This window comes from Thunnus albacares, chromosome 22, assembly GCF_914725855.1.
Source record: "Thunnus albacares chromosome 22, fThuAlb1.1, whole genome shotgun sequence".
Classification (NCBI taxonomy): Eukaryota; Metazoa; Chordata; class Actinopteri; order Scombriformes; family Scombridae; genus Thunnus; species Thunnus albacares.
In genome coordinates this window covers 439,445-457,924 of record NC_058127.1, presented here as the reverse complement: position 1 = coordinate 457,924, position 18,480 = coordinate 439,445, and the positions used below count along the sequence as shown (strand labels likewise).

General features: G+C 52.7%; 1 protein-coding gene across 2 annotated transcripts in view; it reads right to left on the bottom strand.

Annotated features, from left to right (window-relative positions):
• Positions 1–428: 428 nt before the first annotated feature.
• Positions 429–18,480, bottom strand: part of LOC122973364 (H-2 class II histocompatibility antigen, E-S beta chain-like) — a 25,364-nt gene continuing 7,312 nt past the window's right edge. For both annotated transcript variants that reach the window (XM_044340813.1, XM_044340814.1), the window contains 4 exons: positions 18,360–18,480; positions 18,110–18,177; positions 16,002–16,115; positions 429–979 (listed from right to left, as the gene is read on the bottom strand). The exon at positions 18,360–18,480 is cut by the window's right edge and continues 93 nt beyond it. In XM_044340813.1, the coding sequence (XP_044196748.1) occupies positions 954–979; positions 16,002–16,115; positions 18,110–18,177; positions 18,360–18,480 (329 nt within the window). In that variant the 3' untranslated portion in view covers positions 429–953. The remainder of the gene's footprint in view (positions 980–16,001; positions 16,116–18,109; positions 18,178–18,359) is intronic.

Sequence of the window (18,480 nt, the reverse complement as noted above, 5' to 3'; positions counted from 1 at the left end):
ACCCCTAACCCTAATGACCTCTGACCCCAATGACCTCTGACCCCAATGACTCCTAACCCTAATGACCTCTGATCCCAATGACCCCTAACCCTAATGACTCCTAACCCTAATGACCTCTGACCCTAATGACCTCTGACCCTAATGACCTCTGACCCTAATGTCCTCTGATCCCAATGACCCCTAACCCTAATGACTCCTAACCCTAATGACCTCTGACCCTAATGACCTCTGACCCTAATGTCCTCTGACCCTAATGTCCTCTGATCCCAATGACCCCTAACCCTAATGACTCCTAACCCTAATGACCTCTGACCCTAATGACCTCTGACCCTAATGACTCCTAACCCTAATGACCTCTGACCCTAATGTCCTCTGACCCTAATGACCTCTGACCCCACTGACTAATGATATTCACAAACAGCAACAGACTGAGTTTGTTTATTTATTGTTAAAATATTCCAGCAGAAATAAACAAACCAACAATCAAACTGAGTCCAAAGAATTATTAAAATAATTGATTATATTGATCAGAAGCAGAGTTAACGAGTCACTTAATCAATTTAACATATTGATTTCACACAGTAAAGCATCAGAGCAGAGTCCAGAACAAACCTGATCCAGGAGCAGCACAGTCAACGATAACATCTCCTGGTCCTGGATCAGGGTTAGACCAGCTGAGAAGGTTTTCTGAAGGTTTTCTGAAGGTTTATTGTGTTTAAAAACTTCAACTAATCAACCAATCACACACTAATCAATCAGATCACTCGAATATATTGATTGAAGCAGAGTTAATGAGTCAGTTAGTGGAAATAAAACATTATGAGAATCAGAGCAGCTGCTGAGTCGCTCAAGCAGGACCAGGACCAGGACCAGGACCAGGACCAGGACCAGGACCAGAACCAGGATCAGGACCAGGACCAGGACCAAGACCAGGACCAGGACCAGAAGCAGGATCAGTTAGAGGGGACCAGAATGCGTCCTGAATTGAAGAAGAAGAGACGAAAACAAGATCAACAACAGAACCAGACTCATCATTAAACCTGCTCAGACTGGTGTCAGACTGGTATCGGACTGGTCAGACTGATGTCAGACTGGTGTCAGACTGGTCAGACTGGTGTCAGACTGGTCAGACTGGTGACAGACTGGTATCGGACTGGTCAGACTGATGTCAGACTGGTGTCAGACTGGTCAGACTGGTGTCAGACTGGTCAGACTGGTGACAGAATGGTATCAGAATGGTATCAGACTGGTGTCAGACTGGTATCAGACTGGTGTCAGACTGGTCAGACTGGTGACAGACTGGTGTCAGACTGGTATCAGACTGGTCAGACTGGTGTCAGACTGGTGACAGACTGGTGTCAGACTGGTATCAGACTGGTATCAGACTGGTGTCAGACTGGTCAGACTGCTGTCAGACTGGTCAGACTGGTGTCAGACTGGTGACAGACTGGTGTCAGACTGGTATCAGACTGGTATCAGACTGGTGTCAGACTGGTCAGACTGGTGTCACACTGGTCAGACTGGTGTCAGACTGGTCAGACTGGTGTCAGACTGGTGTCAGACTGGTATCAGACTGGTGTCAGACTGGTCAGACTGGTGTCAGACTGGTGTCAGACTGGTATCAGACTGGTATCAGACTGGTGTCAGACTGGTCAGACTGGTGTCAGACTGGTATCAGACTGGTGTCAGACTGGTGTCAGACTGGTGTCAGACTGGTGTCAGACTGGTCAGACTGGTGTCAGACTGGTGTCAGACTGGTCGGACTGGTGTCAGACTGGTATCAGACTGGTCAGACTGGTATCAGACTGGTCAGACTGGTGTCACACTGGTCAGACTGGTGTCAGACTGGTCAGACTGGTGTCAGACTGGTGTCAGACTGGTGTCAGACTGGTGTCAGACTGGTGTCAGACTGGTCAGACTGGTGTCAGACTGGGCAGACTGGTGTCAGACTGGTATCAGACTGGTGTCAGACTGGTCAGACTGGTCAGACTGGTGTCAGACTGGTGTCAGACTGGTGTCAGACTGGTCAGACTGGTGTCAGACTGGTGTCAGACTGGTATCAGACTGGTATCAGACTGGTGTCAGACTGGTATCAGACTGGTGTCAGACTGGTGTCAGACTGGTATCAGACTGGTATCAGACTGGTGTCAGACTGGTCAGACTGGTATCAGACTGGTGTCAGACTGGTGTCAGACTGGTATCAGACTGGTGTCAGACTGGTGTCAGACTGGTCGGACTGGTGTCAGACTGGTATCAGACTGGTCAGACTGGTATCAGACTGGTCAGACTGGTGTCACACTGGTCAGACTGGTGTCACACTGGTCAGACTGGTGTCAGACTGGTCAGACTGGTGTCAGACTGGTGTCAGACTGGTATCAGACTGGTGTCAGACTGGTCAGACTGGTGTCAGACTGGTGTCAGACTGGTGTCAGACTGGTATCAGACTGGTATCAGACTGGTGTCAGACTGGTCAGACTGGTGTCAGACTGGTATCAGACTGGTGTCAGACTGGTGTCAGACTGGTGTCAGACTGGTGTCAGACTGGTCAGACTGGTGTCAGACTGGTGTCAGACTGGTCGGACTGGTGTCAGACTGGTATCAGACTGGTCAGACTGGTATCAGACTGGTCAGACTGGTGTCACACTGGTCAGACTGGTGTCAGACTGGTCAGACTGGTCAGACTGGTGTCAGACTGGTGTCAGACTGGTGTCAGACTGGTGTCAGACTGGTCAGACTGGTGTCAGACTGGGCAGACTGGTGTCAGACTGGTATCAGACTGGTGTCAGACTGGTCAGACTGGTCAGACTGGTGTCAGACTGGTGTCAGACTGGTGTCAGACTGGTCAGACTGGTGTCAGACTGGTGTCAGACTGGTATCAGACTGGTATCAGACTGGTGTCAGACTGGTATCAGACTGGTGTCAGACTGGTGTCAGACTGGTATCAGACTGGTATCAGACTGGTGTCAGACTGGTCAGACTGGTGTCAGACTGGTATCAGACTGGTATCAGACTGGTGTCAGACTGGTCAGACTGCTGTCAGACTGGTGTCAGACTGGTCAGACTGGTGTCAGACTGGTGTCAGACTGGTCGGACTGGTGTCAGACTGGTATCAGACTGGTCAGACTGGTGTCAGACTGGTCAGACTGGTGTCACACTGGTCAGACTGGTGTCAGACTGGTCAGACTGGTGTCAGACTGGTGTCAGACTGGTCAGACTGGTGTCAGACTGGTCAGACTGGTGTCAGACTGGTATCAGACTGGTGTCACACTGGTCAGACTGGTCAGACTGGTGTCAGACTGGTGTCAGACTGGTGTCAGACTGGTCAGACTGGTGTCAGACTGGTCAGACTGGTCAGACTGGTGTCAGACTGGTGTCAGACTGGTATCAGACTGGTCAGACTGGTATCAGACTGGTCAGACTGGTGTCACACTGGTCAGACTGGTGTCAGACTGGTCAGACTGGTCAGACTGGTGTCAGACTGGTGTCAGACTGGTGTCAGACTGGTGACAGACTGGTGTCAGACTGGTATCAGACTGGTGTCAGACTGGTGTCAGACTGGTGTCAGACTGGTCAGACTGGTGTCAGACTGGTATCAGACTGGTATCAGACTGGTGTCAGACTGGTCAGACTGGTCAGACTGGTGTCAGACTGGTGTCAGACTGGTCAGACTGGTCAGACTGGTGTCAGACTGGTGTCAGACTGGTGTCAGACTGGTATCAGACTGGTGTCAGACTGGTCAGACTGGTCAGACTGGTGTCAGACTGGTGTCAGACTGGTGTCAGACTGGTCAGACTGGTGTCAGACTGGTCAGACTGGTCAGACTGGTGTCAGACTGGTGTCAGACTGGTGTCAGACTGGTCAGACTGGTATCAGACTGGTGTCAGACTGGTGTCAGACTGGTATCAGACTGGTATCAGACTGGTGTCAGACTGGTCAGACTGGTGTCAGACTGGTATCAGACTGGTATCAGACTGGTGTCAGACTGGTCAGACTGGTCAGACTGGTGTCAGACTGGTGTCAGACTGGTCAGACTGGTGTCAGACTGGTCAGACTGGTGTCAGACTGGTGTCAGACTGGTCAGACTGGTGTCAGACTGGTATCAGACTGGTGTCAGACTGGTCAGACTGGTCAGACTGGTGTCAGACTGGTGTCAGACTGGTGTCAGACTGGTCAGACTGGTGTCAGACTGGTGTCAGACTGGTATCAGACTGGTATCAGACTGGTGTCAGACTGGTCGGACTGGTGTCAGACTGGTATCAGACTGGTCAGACTGGTATCAGACTGGTCAGACTGGTGTCACACTGGTCAGACTGGTGTCAGACTGGTCAGACTGGTCAGACTGGTGTCAGACTGGTGTCAGACTGGTGTCAGACTGGTGTCAGACTGGTCAGACTGGTGTCAGACTGGGCAGACTGGTGTCAGACTGGTATCAGACTGGTGTCAGACTGGTCAGACTGGTCAGACTGGTGTCAGACTGGTGTCAGACTGGTGTCAGACTGGTCAGACTGGTGTCAGACTGGTGTCAGACTGGTATCAGACTGGTATCAGACTGGTGTCAGACTGGTATCAGACTGGTGTCAGACTGGTGTCAGACTGGTATCAGACTGGTATCAGACTGGTGTCAGACTGGTCAGACTGGTGTCAGACTGGTATCAGACTGGTATCAGACTGGTGTCAGACTGGTCAGACTGCTGTCAGACTGGTGTCAGACTGGTCAGACTGGTGTCAGACTGGTGTCAGACTGGTCGGACTGGTGTCAGACTGGTATCAGACTGGTCAGACTGGTATCAGACTGGTCAGACTGGTGTCACACTGGTCAGACTGGTGTCAGACTGGTCAGACTGGTGTCAGACTGGTGTCAGACTGGTCAGACTGGTGTCAGACTGGTCAGACTGGTGTCAGACTGGTATCAGACTGGTGTCACACTGGTCAGACTGGTCAGACTGGTGTCAGACTGGTGTCAGACTGGTGTCAGACTGGTCAGACTGGTGTCAGACTGGTCAGACTGGTCAGACTGGTGTCAGACTGGTGTCAGACTGGTGTCAGACTGGTCAGACTGGTATCAGACTGGTGTCAGACTGGTGTCAGACTGGTGTCAGACTGGTCAGACTGGTGTCAGACTGGTATCAGACTGGTATCAGACTGGTGTCAGACTGGTCAGACTGGTGTCAGACTGGTCAGACTGGTGTCAGACTGGTGTCAGACTGGTATCAGACTGGTGTCAGACTGGTCAGACTGGTGTCAGACTGGTCAGACTGGTGTCAGACTGGTGTCAGACTGGTATCAGACTGGTGTCAGACTGGTCAGACTGGTGTCAGACTGGTGTCAGACTGGTATCAGACTGGTATCAGACTGGTGTCAGACTGGTCAGACTGGTGTCAGACTGGTATCAGACTGGTGTCAGACTGGTGTCAGACTGGTGTCAGACTGGTGTCAGACTGGTCAGACTGGTGTCAGACTGGTGTCAGACTGGTCGGACTGGTGTCAGACTGGTATCAGACTGGTCAGACTGGTATCAGACTGGTCAGACTGGTGTCACACTGGTCAGACTGGTGTCAGACTGGTCAGACTGGTCAGACTGGTGTCAGACTGGTGTCAGACTGGTGTCAGACTGGTGTCAGACTGGTCAGACTGGTGTCAGACTGGGCAGACTGGTGTCAGACTGGTATCAGACTGGTGTCAGACTGGTCAGACTGGTCAGACTGGTGTCAGACTGGTGTCAGACTGGTGTCAGACTGGTCAGACTGGTGTCAGACTGGTGTCAGACTGGTATCAGACTGGTATCAGACTGGTGTCAGACTGGTATCAGACTGGTGTCAGACTGGTGTCAGACTGGTATCAGACTGGTATCAGACTGGTGTCAGACTGGTCAGACTGGTATCAGACTGGTGTCAGACTGGTGTCAGACTGGTATCAGACTGGTGTCAGACTGGTGTCAGACTGGTCGGACTGGTGTCAGACTGGTATCAGACTGGTCAGACTGGTATCAGACTGGTCAGACTGGTGTCACACTGGTCAGACTGGTGTCAGACTGGTCAGACTGGTGTCAGACTGGTCAGACTGGTGTCAGACTGGTGTCAGACTGGTATCAGACTGGTGTCAGACTGGTCAGACTGGTGTCAGACTGGTGTCAGACTGGTGTCAGACTGGTATCAGACTGGTATCAGACTGGTGTCAGACTGGTCAGACTGGTGTCAGACTGGTATCAGACTGGTGTCAGACTGGTGTCAGACTGGTGTCAGACTGGTGTCAGACTGGTCAGACTGGTGTCAGACTGGTGTCAGACTGGTCGGACTGGTGTCAGACTGGTATCAGACTGGTCAGACTGGTATCAGACTGGTCAGACTGGTGTCACACTGGTCAGACTGGTGTCAGACTGGTCAGACTGGTCAGACTGGTGTCAGACTGGTGTCAGACTGGTGTCAGACTGGTGTCAGACTGGTCAGACTGGTGTCAGACTGGGCAGACTGGTGTCAGACTGGTATCAGACTGGTGTCAGACTGGTCAGACTGGTCAGACTGGTGTCAGACTGGTGTCAGACTGGTGTCAGACTGGTCAGACTGGTGTCAGACTGGTGTCAGACTGGTATCAGACTGGTATCAGACTGGTGTCAGACTGGTATCAGACTGGTGTCAGACTGGTGTCAGACTGGTATCAGACTGGTATCAGACTGGTGTCAGACTGGTCAGACTGGTGTCAGACTGGTATCAGACTGGTATCAGACTGGTGTCAGACTGGTCAGACTGCTGTCAGACTGGTGTCAGACTGGTCAGACTGGTGTCAGACTGGTGTCAGACTGGTCGGACTGGTGTCAGACTGGTATCAGACTGGTCAGACTGGTATCAGACTGGTCAGACTGGTGTCACACTGGTCAGACTGGTGTCAGACTGGTCAGACTGGTGTCAGACTGGTGTCAGACTGGTCAGACTGGTGTCAGACTGGTCAGACTGGTGTCAGACTGGTATCAGACTGGTGTCAGACTGGTCAGACTGGTCAGACTGGTGTCAGACTGGTGTCAGACTGGTGTCAGACTGGTCAGACTGGTGTCAGACTGGTCAGACTGGTCAGACTGGTGTCAGACTGGTGTCAGACTGGTATCAGACTGGTCAGACTGGTATCAGACTGGTCAGACTGGTGTCACACTGGTCAGACTGGTGTCAGACTGGTCAGACTGGTCAGACTGGTGTCAGACTGGTGTCAGACTGGTGTCAGACTGGTGACAGACTGGTGTCAGACTGGTATCAGACTGGTGTCAGACTGGTGTCAGACTGGTGTCAGACTGGTCAGACTGGTGTCAGACTGGTATCAGACTGGTATCAGACTGGTGTCAGACTGGTCAGACTGGTCAGACTGGTGTCAGACTGGTGTCAGACTGGTCAGACTGGTCAGACTGGTGTCAGACTGGTGTCAGACTGGTGTCAGACTGGTATCAGACTGGTGTCAGACTGGTCAGACTGGTCAGACTGGTGTCAGACTGGTGTCAGACTGGTGTCAGACTGGTCAGACTGGTGTCAGACTGGTCAGACTGGTCAGACTGGTGTCAGACTGGTGTCAGACTGGTGTCAGACTGGTCAGACTGGTATCAGACTGGTGTCAGACTGGTGTCAGACTGGTATCAGACTGGTATCAGACTGGTGTCAGACTGGTCAGACTGGTGTCAGACTGGTATCAGACTGGTATCAGACTGGTGTCAGACTGGTCAGACTGGTCAGACTGGTGTCAGACTGGTGTCAGACTGGTCAGACTGGTGTCAGACTGGTCAGACTGGTGTCAGACTGGTGTCAGACTGGTCAGACGGGTGTCAGACTGGTATCAGACTGGTGTCAGACTGGTCAGACTGGTCAGACTGGTGTCAGACTGGTGTCAGACTGGTGTCAGACTGGTCAGACTGGTGTCAGACTGGTGTCAGACTGGTATCAGACTGGTATCAGACTGGTGTCAGACTGGTCAGACTGGTCAGACTGGTGTCAGACTGGTGTCAGACTGGTGTCAGACTGGTCAGACTGGTGTCAGACTGGTCAGACTGGTGTCACACTGGTCAGACTGGTGTCAGACTGGTCAGACTGGTGTCAGACTGGTGTCAGACTGGTCAGACTGGTGTCAGACTGGTCAGACTGGTGTCAGACTGGTATCAGACTGGTGTCACACTGGTCAGACTGGTCAGACTGGTGTCAGACTGGTGTCAGACTGGTGTCAGACTGGTATCAGACTGGTATCAGACTGGTGTCAGACTGGTCAGACTGGTGTCAGACTGGTATCAGACTGGTGTCAGACTGGTGTCAGACTGGTGTCAGACTGGTGTCAGACTGGTCAGACTGGTGTCAGACTGGTGTCAGACTGGTCGGACTGGTGTCAGACTGGTATCAGACTGGTCAGACTGGTATCAGACTGGTCAGACTGGTGTCACACTGGTCAGACTGGTGTCAGACTGGTCAGACTGGTCAGACTGGTGTCAGACTGGTGTCAGACTGGTGTCAGACTGGTGTCAGACTGGTCAGACTGGTGTCAGACTGGGCAGACTGGTGTCAGACTGGTATCAGACTGGTGTCAGACTGGTCAGACTGGTCAGACTGGTGTCAGACTGGTGTCAGACTGGTGTCAGACTGGTCAGACTGGTGTCAGACTGGTGTCAGACTGGTATCAGACTGGTATCAGACTGGTGTCAGACTGGTATCAGACTGGTGTCAGACTGGTGTCAGACTGGTATCAGACTGGTATCAGACTGGTGTCAGACTGGTCAGACTGGTGTCAGACTGGTATCAGACTGGTATCAGACTGGTGTCAGACTGGTCAGACTGCTGTCAGACTGGTGTCAGACTGGTCAGACTGGTGTCAGACTGGTGTCAGACTGGTCGGACTGGTGTCAGACTGGTATCAGACTGGTCAGACTGGTATCAGACTGGTCAGACTGGTGTCACACTGGTCAGACTGGTGTCAGACTGGTCAGACTGGTGTCAGACTGGTGTCAGACTGGTGTCAGACTGGTCAGACTGGTGTCAGACTGGTCAGACTGGTGTCAGACTGGTATCAGACTGGTGTCACACTGGTCAGACTGGTCAGACTGGTGTCAGACTGGTGTCAGACTGGTGTCAGACTGGTCAGACTGGTGTCAGACTGGTCAGACTGGTCAGACTGGTGTCAGACTGGTGTCAGACTGGTGTCAGACTGGTCAGACTGGTATCAGACTGGTGTCAGACTGGTGTCAGACTGGTGTCAGACTGGTCAGACTGGTGTCAGACTGGTATCAGACTGGTATCAGACTGGTGTCAGACTGGTCAGACTGGTCAGACTGGTGTCAGACTGGTGTCAGACTGGTCAGACTGGTCAGACTGGTGTCAGACTGGTGTCAGACTGGTGTCAGACTGGTATCAGACTGGTGTCAGACTGGTCAGACTGGTCAGACTGGTGTCAGACTGGTGTCAGACTGGTGTCAGACTGGTCAGACTGGTGTCAGACTGGTCAGACTGGTCAGACTGGTGTCAGACTGGTGTCAGACTGGTGTCAGACTGGTCAGACTGGTATCAGACTGGTGTCAGACTGGTGTCAGACTGGTATCAGACTGGTATCAGACTGGTGTCAGACTGGTCAGACTGGTGTCAGACTGGTATCAGACTGGTATCAGACTGGTGTCAGACTGGTCAGACTGGTCAGACTGGTGTCAGACTGGTGTCAGACTGGTCAGACTGGTGTCAGACTGGTCAGACTGGTGTCAGACTGGTGTCAGACTGGTCAGACTGGTGTCAGACTGGTATCAGACTGGTGTCAGACTGGTCAGACTGGTCAGACTGGTGTCAGACTGGTGTCAGACTGGTGTCAGACTGGTCAGACTGGTGTCAGACTGGTGTCAGACTGGTATCAGACTGGTATCAGACTGGTGTCAGACTGGTCAGACTGGTCAGACTGGTGTCAGACTGGTGTCAGACTGGTGTCAGACTGGTCAGACTGGTGTCAGACTGGTCAGACTGGTGTCACACTGGTCAGACTGGTGTCAGACTGGTCAGACTGGTGTCAGACTGGTGTCAGACTGGTCAGACTGGTGTCAGACTGGTCAGACTGGTGTCAGACTGGTATCAGACTGGTGTCACACTGGTCAGACTGGTCAGACTGGTGTCAGACTGGTGTCAGACTGGTGTCAGACTGGTCAGACTGGTGTCAGACCGGTCAGACTGGTCAGACTGGTGTCAGACTGGTGTCAGACTGGTGTCAGACTGGTCAGACTGGTATCAGACTGGTGTCAGACTGGTGTCAGACTGGTGTCAGACTGGTCAGACTGGTGTCAGACTGGTATCAGACTGGTCTCAGACTGGTGTCAGACTGGTCAGACTGGTCAGACTGGTGTCAGACTGGTGTCAGACTGGTCAGACTGGTCAGACTGGTGTCAGACTGGTGTCAGACTGGTGTCAGACTGGTATCAGACTGGTGTCAGACTGGTCAGACTGGTCAGACTGGTGTCAGACTGGTGTCAGACTGGTGTCAGACTGGTCAGACTGGTGTCAGACTGGTCAGACTGGTCAGACTGGTGTCAGACTGGTGTCAGACTGGTGTCAGACTGGTCAGACTGGTATCAGACTGGTGTCAGACTGGTGTCAGACTGGTATCAGACTGGTATCAGACTGGTGTCAGACTGGTCAGACTGGTGTCAGACTGGTATCAGACTGGTATCAGACTGGTGTCAGACTGGTCAGACTGGTCAGACTGGTGTCAGACTGGTGTCAGACTGGTCAGACTGGTGTCAGACTGGTCAGACTGGTGTCAGACTGGTGTCAGACTGGTCAGACTGGTCAGACTGGTCAGACTGGTGTCAGACTGGTGTCAGACTGGTGTCAGACTGGTCAGACTGGTATCGGACTGGTGTCAGACTGGTCAGACTGGTCAGACTGGTGTCAGACTGGTGTCAGACTGGTCAGACTGGTCAGACTGGTGTCAGACTGGTCAGACTGGTCAGACTGGTATCAGACTGGTATCAGACTGGTATCAGACTGGTCAGACTGGTATCAGACTGGTCAGACTGGTGTCTGACTGGTGTCAGACTGGTGTCAGACTGGTGTCAGACTGGTCAGACTGGTATCAGACTGGTATCAGACTGGTCAGACTGGTGTCAGACTGGTCAGACTGGTATCAGACTGGTCAGACTGGTGTCACACTGGTCAGACTGGTGTCAGACTGGTCAGACTGGTCAGACTGGTGTCAGACTGGTGTCAGACTGGTGTCAGACTGGTGTCAGACTGGTCAGACTGGTGTCAGACTGGGCAGACTGGTGTCAGACTGGTATCAGACTGGTGTCAGACTGGTCAGACTGGTCAGACTGGTGTCAGACTGGTGTCAGACTGGTGTCAGACTGGTCAGACTGGTGTCAGACTGGTGTCAGACTGGTATCAGACTGGTATCAGACTGGTGTCAGACTGGTATCAGACTGGTGTCAGACTGGTGTCAGACTGGTATCAGACTGGTATCAGACTGGTGTCAGACTGGTCAGACTGGTGTCAGACTGGTAACAGACTGGTATCAGACTGGTGTCAGACTGGTCAGACTGCTGTCAGACTGGTGTCAGACTGGTCAGACTGGTGTCAGACTGGTGTCAGACTGGTCGGACTGGTGTCAGACTGGTATCAGACTGGTCAGACTGGTATCAGACTGGTCAGACTGGTGTCAGACTGGTCAGACTGGTGTCAGACTGGTATCAGACTGGTGTCACACTGGTCAGACTGGTCAGACTGGTGTCAGACTGGTGTCAGACTGGTGTCAGACTGGTCAGACTGGTGTCAGACTGGTCAGACTGGTCAGACTGGTGTCAGACTGGTGTCAGACTGGTGTCAGACTGGTCAGACTGGTATCAGACTGGTGTCAGACTGGTGTCAGACTGGTGTCAGACTGGTCAGACTGGTGTCAGACTGGTATCAGACTGGTCACACTGGTGTCAGACTGGTCAGACTGGTGTCAGACTGGTATCAGACTGGTGTCACACTGGTCAGACTGGTCAGACTGGTGTCAGACTGGTGTCAGACTGGTGTCAGACTGGTCAGACTGGTGTCAGACTGGTCAGACTGGTCAGACTGGTGTCAGACTGGTGTCAGACTGGTGTCAGACTGGTGTCAGACTGGTCAGACTGGTATCAGACTGGTGTCAGACTGGTGTCAGACTGGTGTCAGACTGGTCAGACTGGTGTCAGACTGGTATCAGACTGGTATCAGACTGGTGTCAGACTGGTCAGACTGGTCAGACTGGTGTCAGACTGGTGTCAGACTGGTCAGACTGGTCAGACTGGTGTCAGACTGGTGTCAGACTGGTGTCAGACTGGTATCAGACTGGTGTCAGACTGGTCAGACTGGTCAGACTGGTGTCAGACTGGTGTCAGACTGGTCAGACTGGTGTCAGACTGGTCAGACTGGTCAGACTGGTGTCAGACTGGTGTCAGACTGGTGTCAGACTGGTCAGACTGGTATCAGACTGGTGTCAGACTGGTGTCAGACTGGTATCAGACTGGTATCAGACTGGTGTCAGACTGGTCAGACTGGTGTCAGACTGGTATCAGACTGGTATCAGACTGGTGTCAGACTGGTCAGACTGGTCAGACTGGTGTCAGACTGGTGTCAGACTGGTCAGACTGGTGTCAGACTGGTGTCAGACTGGTCAGACTGGTGTCAGACTGGTCAGACTGGTGTCAGACTGGTGTCAGACTGGTGTCAGACTGGTGTCAGACTGGTCAGACTGGTATCGGACTGGTGTCAGACTGGTCAGACTGGTCAGACTGGTGTCAGACTGGTGTCAGACTGGTCAGACTGGTCAGACTGGTGTCAGACTGGTCAGACTGGTCAGACTGGTATCAGACTGGTATCAGACTGGTATCAGACTGGTCAGACTGGTATCAGACTGGTCAGACTGGTGTCTGACTGGTGTCAGACTGGTGTCAGACTGGTGTCAGACTGGTATCAGACTGGTATCAGACTGGTGTCAGACTGGTATCAGACTGGTCAGACTGGTGTTTGACTGGTGTCAGACTGGTGTCAGACTGGTATCAGACTGGTATCAGACTGGTGTCAGACTGGTGTCAGACTGGTCAGACTGGTATCAGACTGGTATCAGACTGGTCAGACTGGTGTCAGACTGGTCAGACTGGTATCAGACTGGTCAGACTGGTGTCACACTGGTCAGACTGGTGTCAGACTGGTCAGACTGGTCAGACTGGTGTCAGACTGGTGTCAGACTGGTGTCAGACTGGTGTCAGACTGGTCAGACTGGTGTCAGACTGGGCAGACTGGTGTCAGACTGGTATCAGACTGGTGTCAGACTGGTCAGACTGGTCAGACTGGTGTCAGACTGGTGTCAGACTGGTGTCAGACTGGTCAGACTGGTGTCAGACTGGTGTCAGACTGGTATCAGACTGGTATCAGACTGGTGTCAGACTGGTATCAGACTGGTGTCAGACTGGTGTCAGACTGGTATCAGACTGGTATCAGACTGGTGTCAGACTGGTCAGACTGGTGTCAGACTGGTAACAGACTGGTATCAGACTGGTGTCAGACTGGTCAGACTGCTGTCAGACTGGTGTCAGACTGGTCAGACTGGTGTCAGACTGGTGTCAGACTGGTCGGACTGGTGTCAGACTGGTATCAGACTGGTCAGACTGGTATCAGACTGGTCAGACTGGTGTCACACTGGTCAGACTGGTGTCAGACTGGTCAGACTGGTGTCAGACTGGTGTCAGACTGGTCAGACTGGTGTCAGACTGGTCAGACTGGTGTCAGACTGGTATCAGACTGGTGTCAGACTGGTCAGACTGGTCAGACTGGTGTCAGACTGGTGTCAGACTGGTGTCAGACTGGTCAGACTGGTGTCAGACTGGTCAGACTGGTGTCACACTGGTCAGACTGGTGTCAGACTGGTCAGACTGGTCAGACTGGTATCAGACTGGTATCATACTGGTCAGACTGGTGTCAGACTGGTCAGACTGGTATCAGACTGGTCAGACTGGTGTCACACTGGTCAGACTGGTGTCAGACTGGTCAGACTGGTCAGACTGGTGTCAGACTGGTGTCAGACTGGTGTCAGACTGGTGTCAGACTGGTCAGACTGGTGTCAGACTGGGCAGACTGGTGTCAGACTGGTATCAGACTGGTGTCAGACTGGTCAGACTGGTCAGACTGGTGTCAGACTGGTGTCAGACTGGTGTCAGACTGGTCAGACTGGTGTCAGACTGGTGTCAGACTGGTATCAGACTGGTATCAGACTGGTGTCAGACTGGTATCAGACTGGTGTCAGACTGGTGTCAGACTGGTATCAGACTGGTATCAGACTGGTGTCAGACTGGTAACAGACTGGTATCAGACTGGTGTCAGACTGGTCAGACTGCTGTCAGACTGGTGTCAGACTGGTCAGACTGGTGTCAGACTGGTGTCAGACTGGTCGGACTGGTGTCAGACTGGTATCAGACTGGTCAGACTGGTATCAGACTGGTCAGACTGGTGTCACACTGGTCAGACTGGTGTCAGACTGGTCAGACTGGTGTCAGACTGGTGTCAGACTGGTCAGACTGGTGTCAGACTGGTCAGACTGGTGTCAGACTGGTATCAGACTGGTGTCAGACTGGTCAGACTGGTCAGACTGGTGTCAGACTGGTGTCAGACTGGTGTCAGACTGGTCAGACTGGTGTCAGACTGGTCAGACTGGTCAGACTGGTGTCAGACTGGTGTCAGACTGGTGTCAGACTGGTCAGACTGGTATCAGACTGGTGTCAGACTGGTGTCAGACTGGTGTCAGACTGGTCAGACTGGTGTCAGACTGGTATCAGACTGGTATCAGACTGGTGTCAGACTGGTCAGACTGGTCAGACTGGTGTCAGACTGGTGTCAGACTGGTCAGACTGGTCAGACTGGTGTCAGACTGGTGTCAGACTGGTGTCAGACTGGTATCAGACTGGTGTCAGACTGGTCAGACTGGTCAGACTGGTGTCAGACTGGTGTCAGACTGGTGTCAGACTGGTCAGACTGGTGTCAGACTGGTCAGACTGGTCAGACTGGTGTCAGACTGGTGTCAGACTGGTGTCAGACTGGTCAGACTGGTATCAGACTGGTGTCAGACTGGTGTCAGACTGGTATCAGACTGGTATCAGACTGGTGTCAGACTGGTCAGACTGGTGTCAGACTGGTATCAGACTGGTATCAGACTGGTGTCAGACTGGTCAGACTGGTCAGACTGGTGTCAGACTGGTGTCAGACTGGTCAGACTGGTGTCAGACTGGTCAGACTGGTCAGACTGGTGTCAGACTGGTGTCAGACTGGTCAGACTGGTGTCAGACTGGTCAGACTGGTCAGACTGGTGTCAGACTGGTGTCAGACTGGTGTCAGACTGGTGTCAGACTGGTCAGACTGGTATCGGACTGGTGTCAGACTGGTCAGACTGGTCAGACTGGTGTCAGACTGGTGTCAGACTGGTCAGACTGGTCAGACTGGTGTCAGACTGGTCAGACTGGTCAGACTGGTATCAGACTGGTATCAGACTGGTATCAGACTGGTCAGACTGGTATCAGACTGGTCAGACTGGTGTCTGACTGGTGTCAGACTGGTGTCAGACTGGTGTCAGACTGGTGTCAGACTGGTATCAGACTGGTATCAGACTGGTGTCAGACTGGTATCAGACTGGTCAGACTGGTGTTTGACTGGTGTCTGACTGGTGTCAGACTGGTATCAGACTGGTATCAGACTGGTGTCAGACTGGTGTCAGACTGGTCAGACTGGTATCAGACTGGTATCAGACTGGTCAGACTGGTGTCAGACTGGTCAGACTGGTATCAGACTGGTCAGACTGGTATCAGACTGGTCAGACTGGTCAGACTGGTGTCAGACTGGTATCAGACTGGTCAGACTGGTGTCAGACTGGTCAGACTGGTGTCAGACTGGTCAGACTGGTATCAGACTGGTATCAGACTGGTGTCAGACTGGTATCAGACTGGTCAGACTGGTCAGACTGGTATCAGACTGGTCAGACTGGTTTCCTGCTCTGACCTTGGGACTTCCTCTTGTAGTAGATGAATCCAGCCAGAGATAAGATCAGACCCAGGATCAGTCCTGACGCTCCGATGGCGATCTTGTTTCTCTCTGACTCAGGCAGGGACGGATCTGAGGACAGACAGGTAGAGAGACAGACAGGTGAGCACACAGACAGGTAGAGAGACAGACAGGTAGAGAGACAGACAGGTGAGCAGACAGACAGGTAGAGAGACAGACAGGTGAGCAGACAGACAGGTAGAGAGACAGACAGGTGAGCAGACAGACAGGTAAACAGACAGACAGGTGAGCAGACAGACAGGTAGAGAGACAGACAGGTAGAGAGACAGACAGGTGAGCAGACAGACAGGTAGAGAGACAGACAGGTGAGCAGACAGACAGGTAGAGAGACAGACAGGTAGAGAGACAGACAGGTAGAGAGACAGACAGGTGAGCAGACAGACAGGTAGAGAGACAGACAGGTAGAGAGACAGACAGGTGAGCAGACAGACAGGTAGAGAGACAGACAGGTGAGCAGACAGACAGGTAGAGAGACAGACAGGTAGAGAGACAGACAGGTGAGCAGACAGACAGGTAAACAGACAGACAGGTGAGCAGACAGACAGGTAGAGAGACAGACAGGTGAGCAGACAGACAGGTAGAGAGACAGACAGGTAGAGAGACAGACAGGTAGAGAGACAGACAGGTGAGCAGACAGACAGGTAGAGAGACAGACAGGTAGAGAGACAGACAGGTGAGCAGACAGACAGGTAGAGAGACAGACAGGTGAGCAGACAGACAGGTAGAGAGACAGACAGGTGAGCAGACAGACAGGTAGAGAGACAGACAGGTGAGCAGACAGACAGGTAGAGAGACAGACAGGTGAGCACACAGACAGGTAGAGAGACAGACAGGTGAGCAGAGAGACAGGTAGAGAGACAGACAGGTAGAGAGACAGACAGGTGAGCAGACAGACAGGTGAGCAGACAGACAGGTAGAGAGACAGACAGGTGAGCAGACAGACAGGTAGAGAGACAGACAGGTGAGCACACAGACAGGTAGAGAGACAGACAGGTGAGCACACAGACAGGTAGAGAGACAGACAGGTAGAGAGACAGACAGGTGAGCAGACAGACAGGTAGAGAGACAGACAGGTGAGCAGACAGACAGGTAGAGAGACAGACAGGTAGAGAGACAGACAGGTAGAGAGACAGACAGGTGAGCAGACAGACAGGTAGAGAGACAGACAGGTAGAGAGACAGACAGGTAGAGAGACAGACAGGTGAGCAGACAGACAGGTAGAGAGACAGACAGGTGAGCAGACAGACAGGTAGAGAGACAGACAGGTGAGCAGACAGACAGGTAGAGAGACAGACAGGTGAGAAGACAGACAGGTAGAGAGACAGACAGGTGAGCAGACAGACAGGTAGAGAGACAGACAGGTGAGCAGACAGACAGGTAGAGAGACAGACAGGTGAGCACACAGACAGGTAGAGAGACAGACAGGTGAGCAGACAGACAGGTAGAGAGACAGACAGGTGAGGATACAGACAGGTAGAGAGACAGACAGGTGAGAAGACAGACAGGTAGAGAGACAGACAGGTGAGCAGACAGACAGGTAGAGAGACAGACAGGTGAGCACACAGACAGGTAGAGAGACAGACAGGTGAGAAGACAGACAGGGAGACAGACAGACAGACAGGTGAGCAGACAGACAGGTGAGCAGACAGACAGACAGACAGGTGAGCAGACAGACAGACAGGTGAGCAGACAGACAGGTGAGCAGACAGACAGGTGAGCAGACAGACAGACAGACAGACAGACAGACAGACAGGTGAGCAGACAGACAGGTGAGCAGACAGACAGACAGACAGACAGATGAGCAGGCAGACAGACAGGTGAGCAGACAGACAGACAGACAGGTGAGCAGACAGACAGACAGGTGAGCAGACAGACAGGTGAGCAGACAGACAGGTGAGCAGACAGACAGACAGACAGACAGACAGACAGGTGAGCAGACAGACAGGTGAGCAGACAGACAGACAGGTGAGCAGACAGACAGACAGGTGAGCAGACAGACAGACAGACAGACAGACAGACAGGTGAGCAGACAGACAGGTCTTTACCCCAGTCAGTAACCAGAGGTTCTTGCAGGCTGGCGTGTTCCACCATACAGGAGATCTTCTCTCCAGACCTTCAACACAAACAAACATCAGAGTTTGTGACAAACTTCCAGCAGCAACATTCTGAGCTGAGTTTCCTTCATTCTCAGTAAATCACTCTGCTCAACTTTCAGCCACAAACTCAACCTGACTGACAGCGAAGCGTCCTGACGGAGCCGCCTCACCTTTACTGATCACCCGCAGCCGGACTCACCTGGGCGTGTACTCCAGGTGGGACTGGATCTGGTAGTACCAATCGGCGTCCGCCATCTCATCGGTGGAAGTGACATCAGAGGAGACTTCCTGTCCGTCTCTGAGCCATGTGACTCTGATCT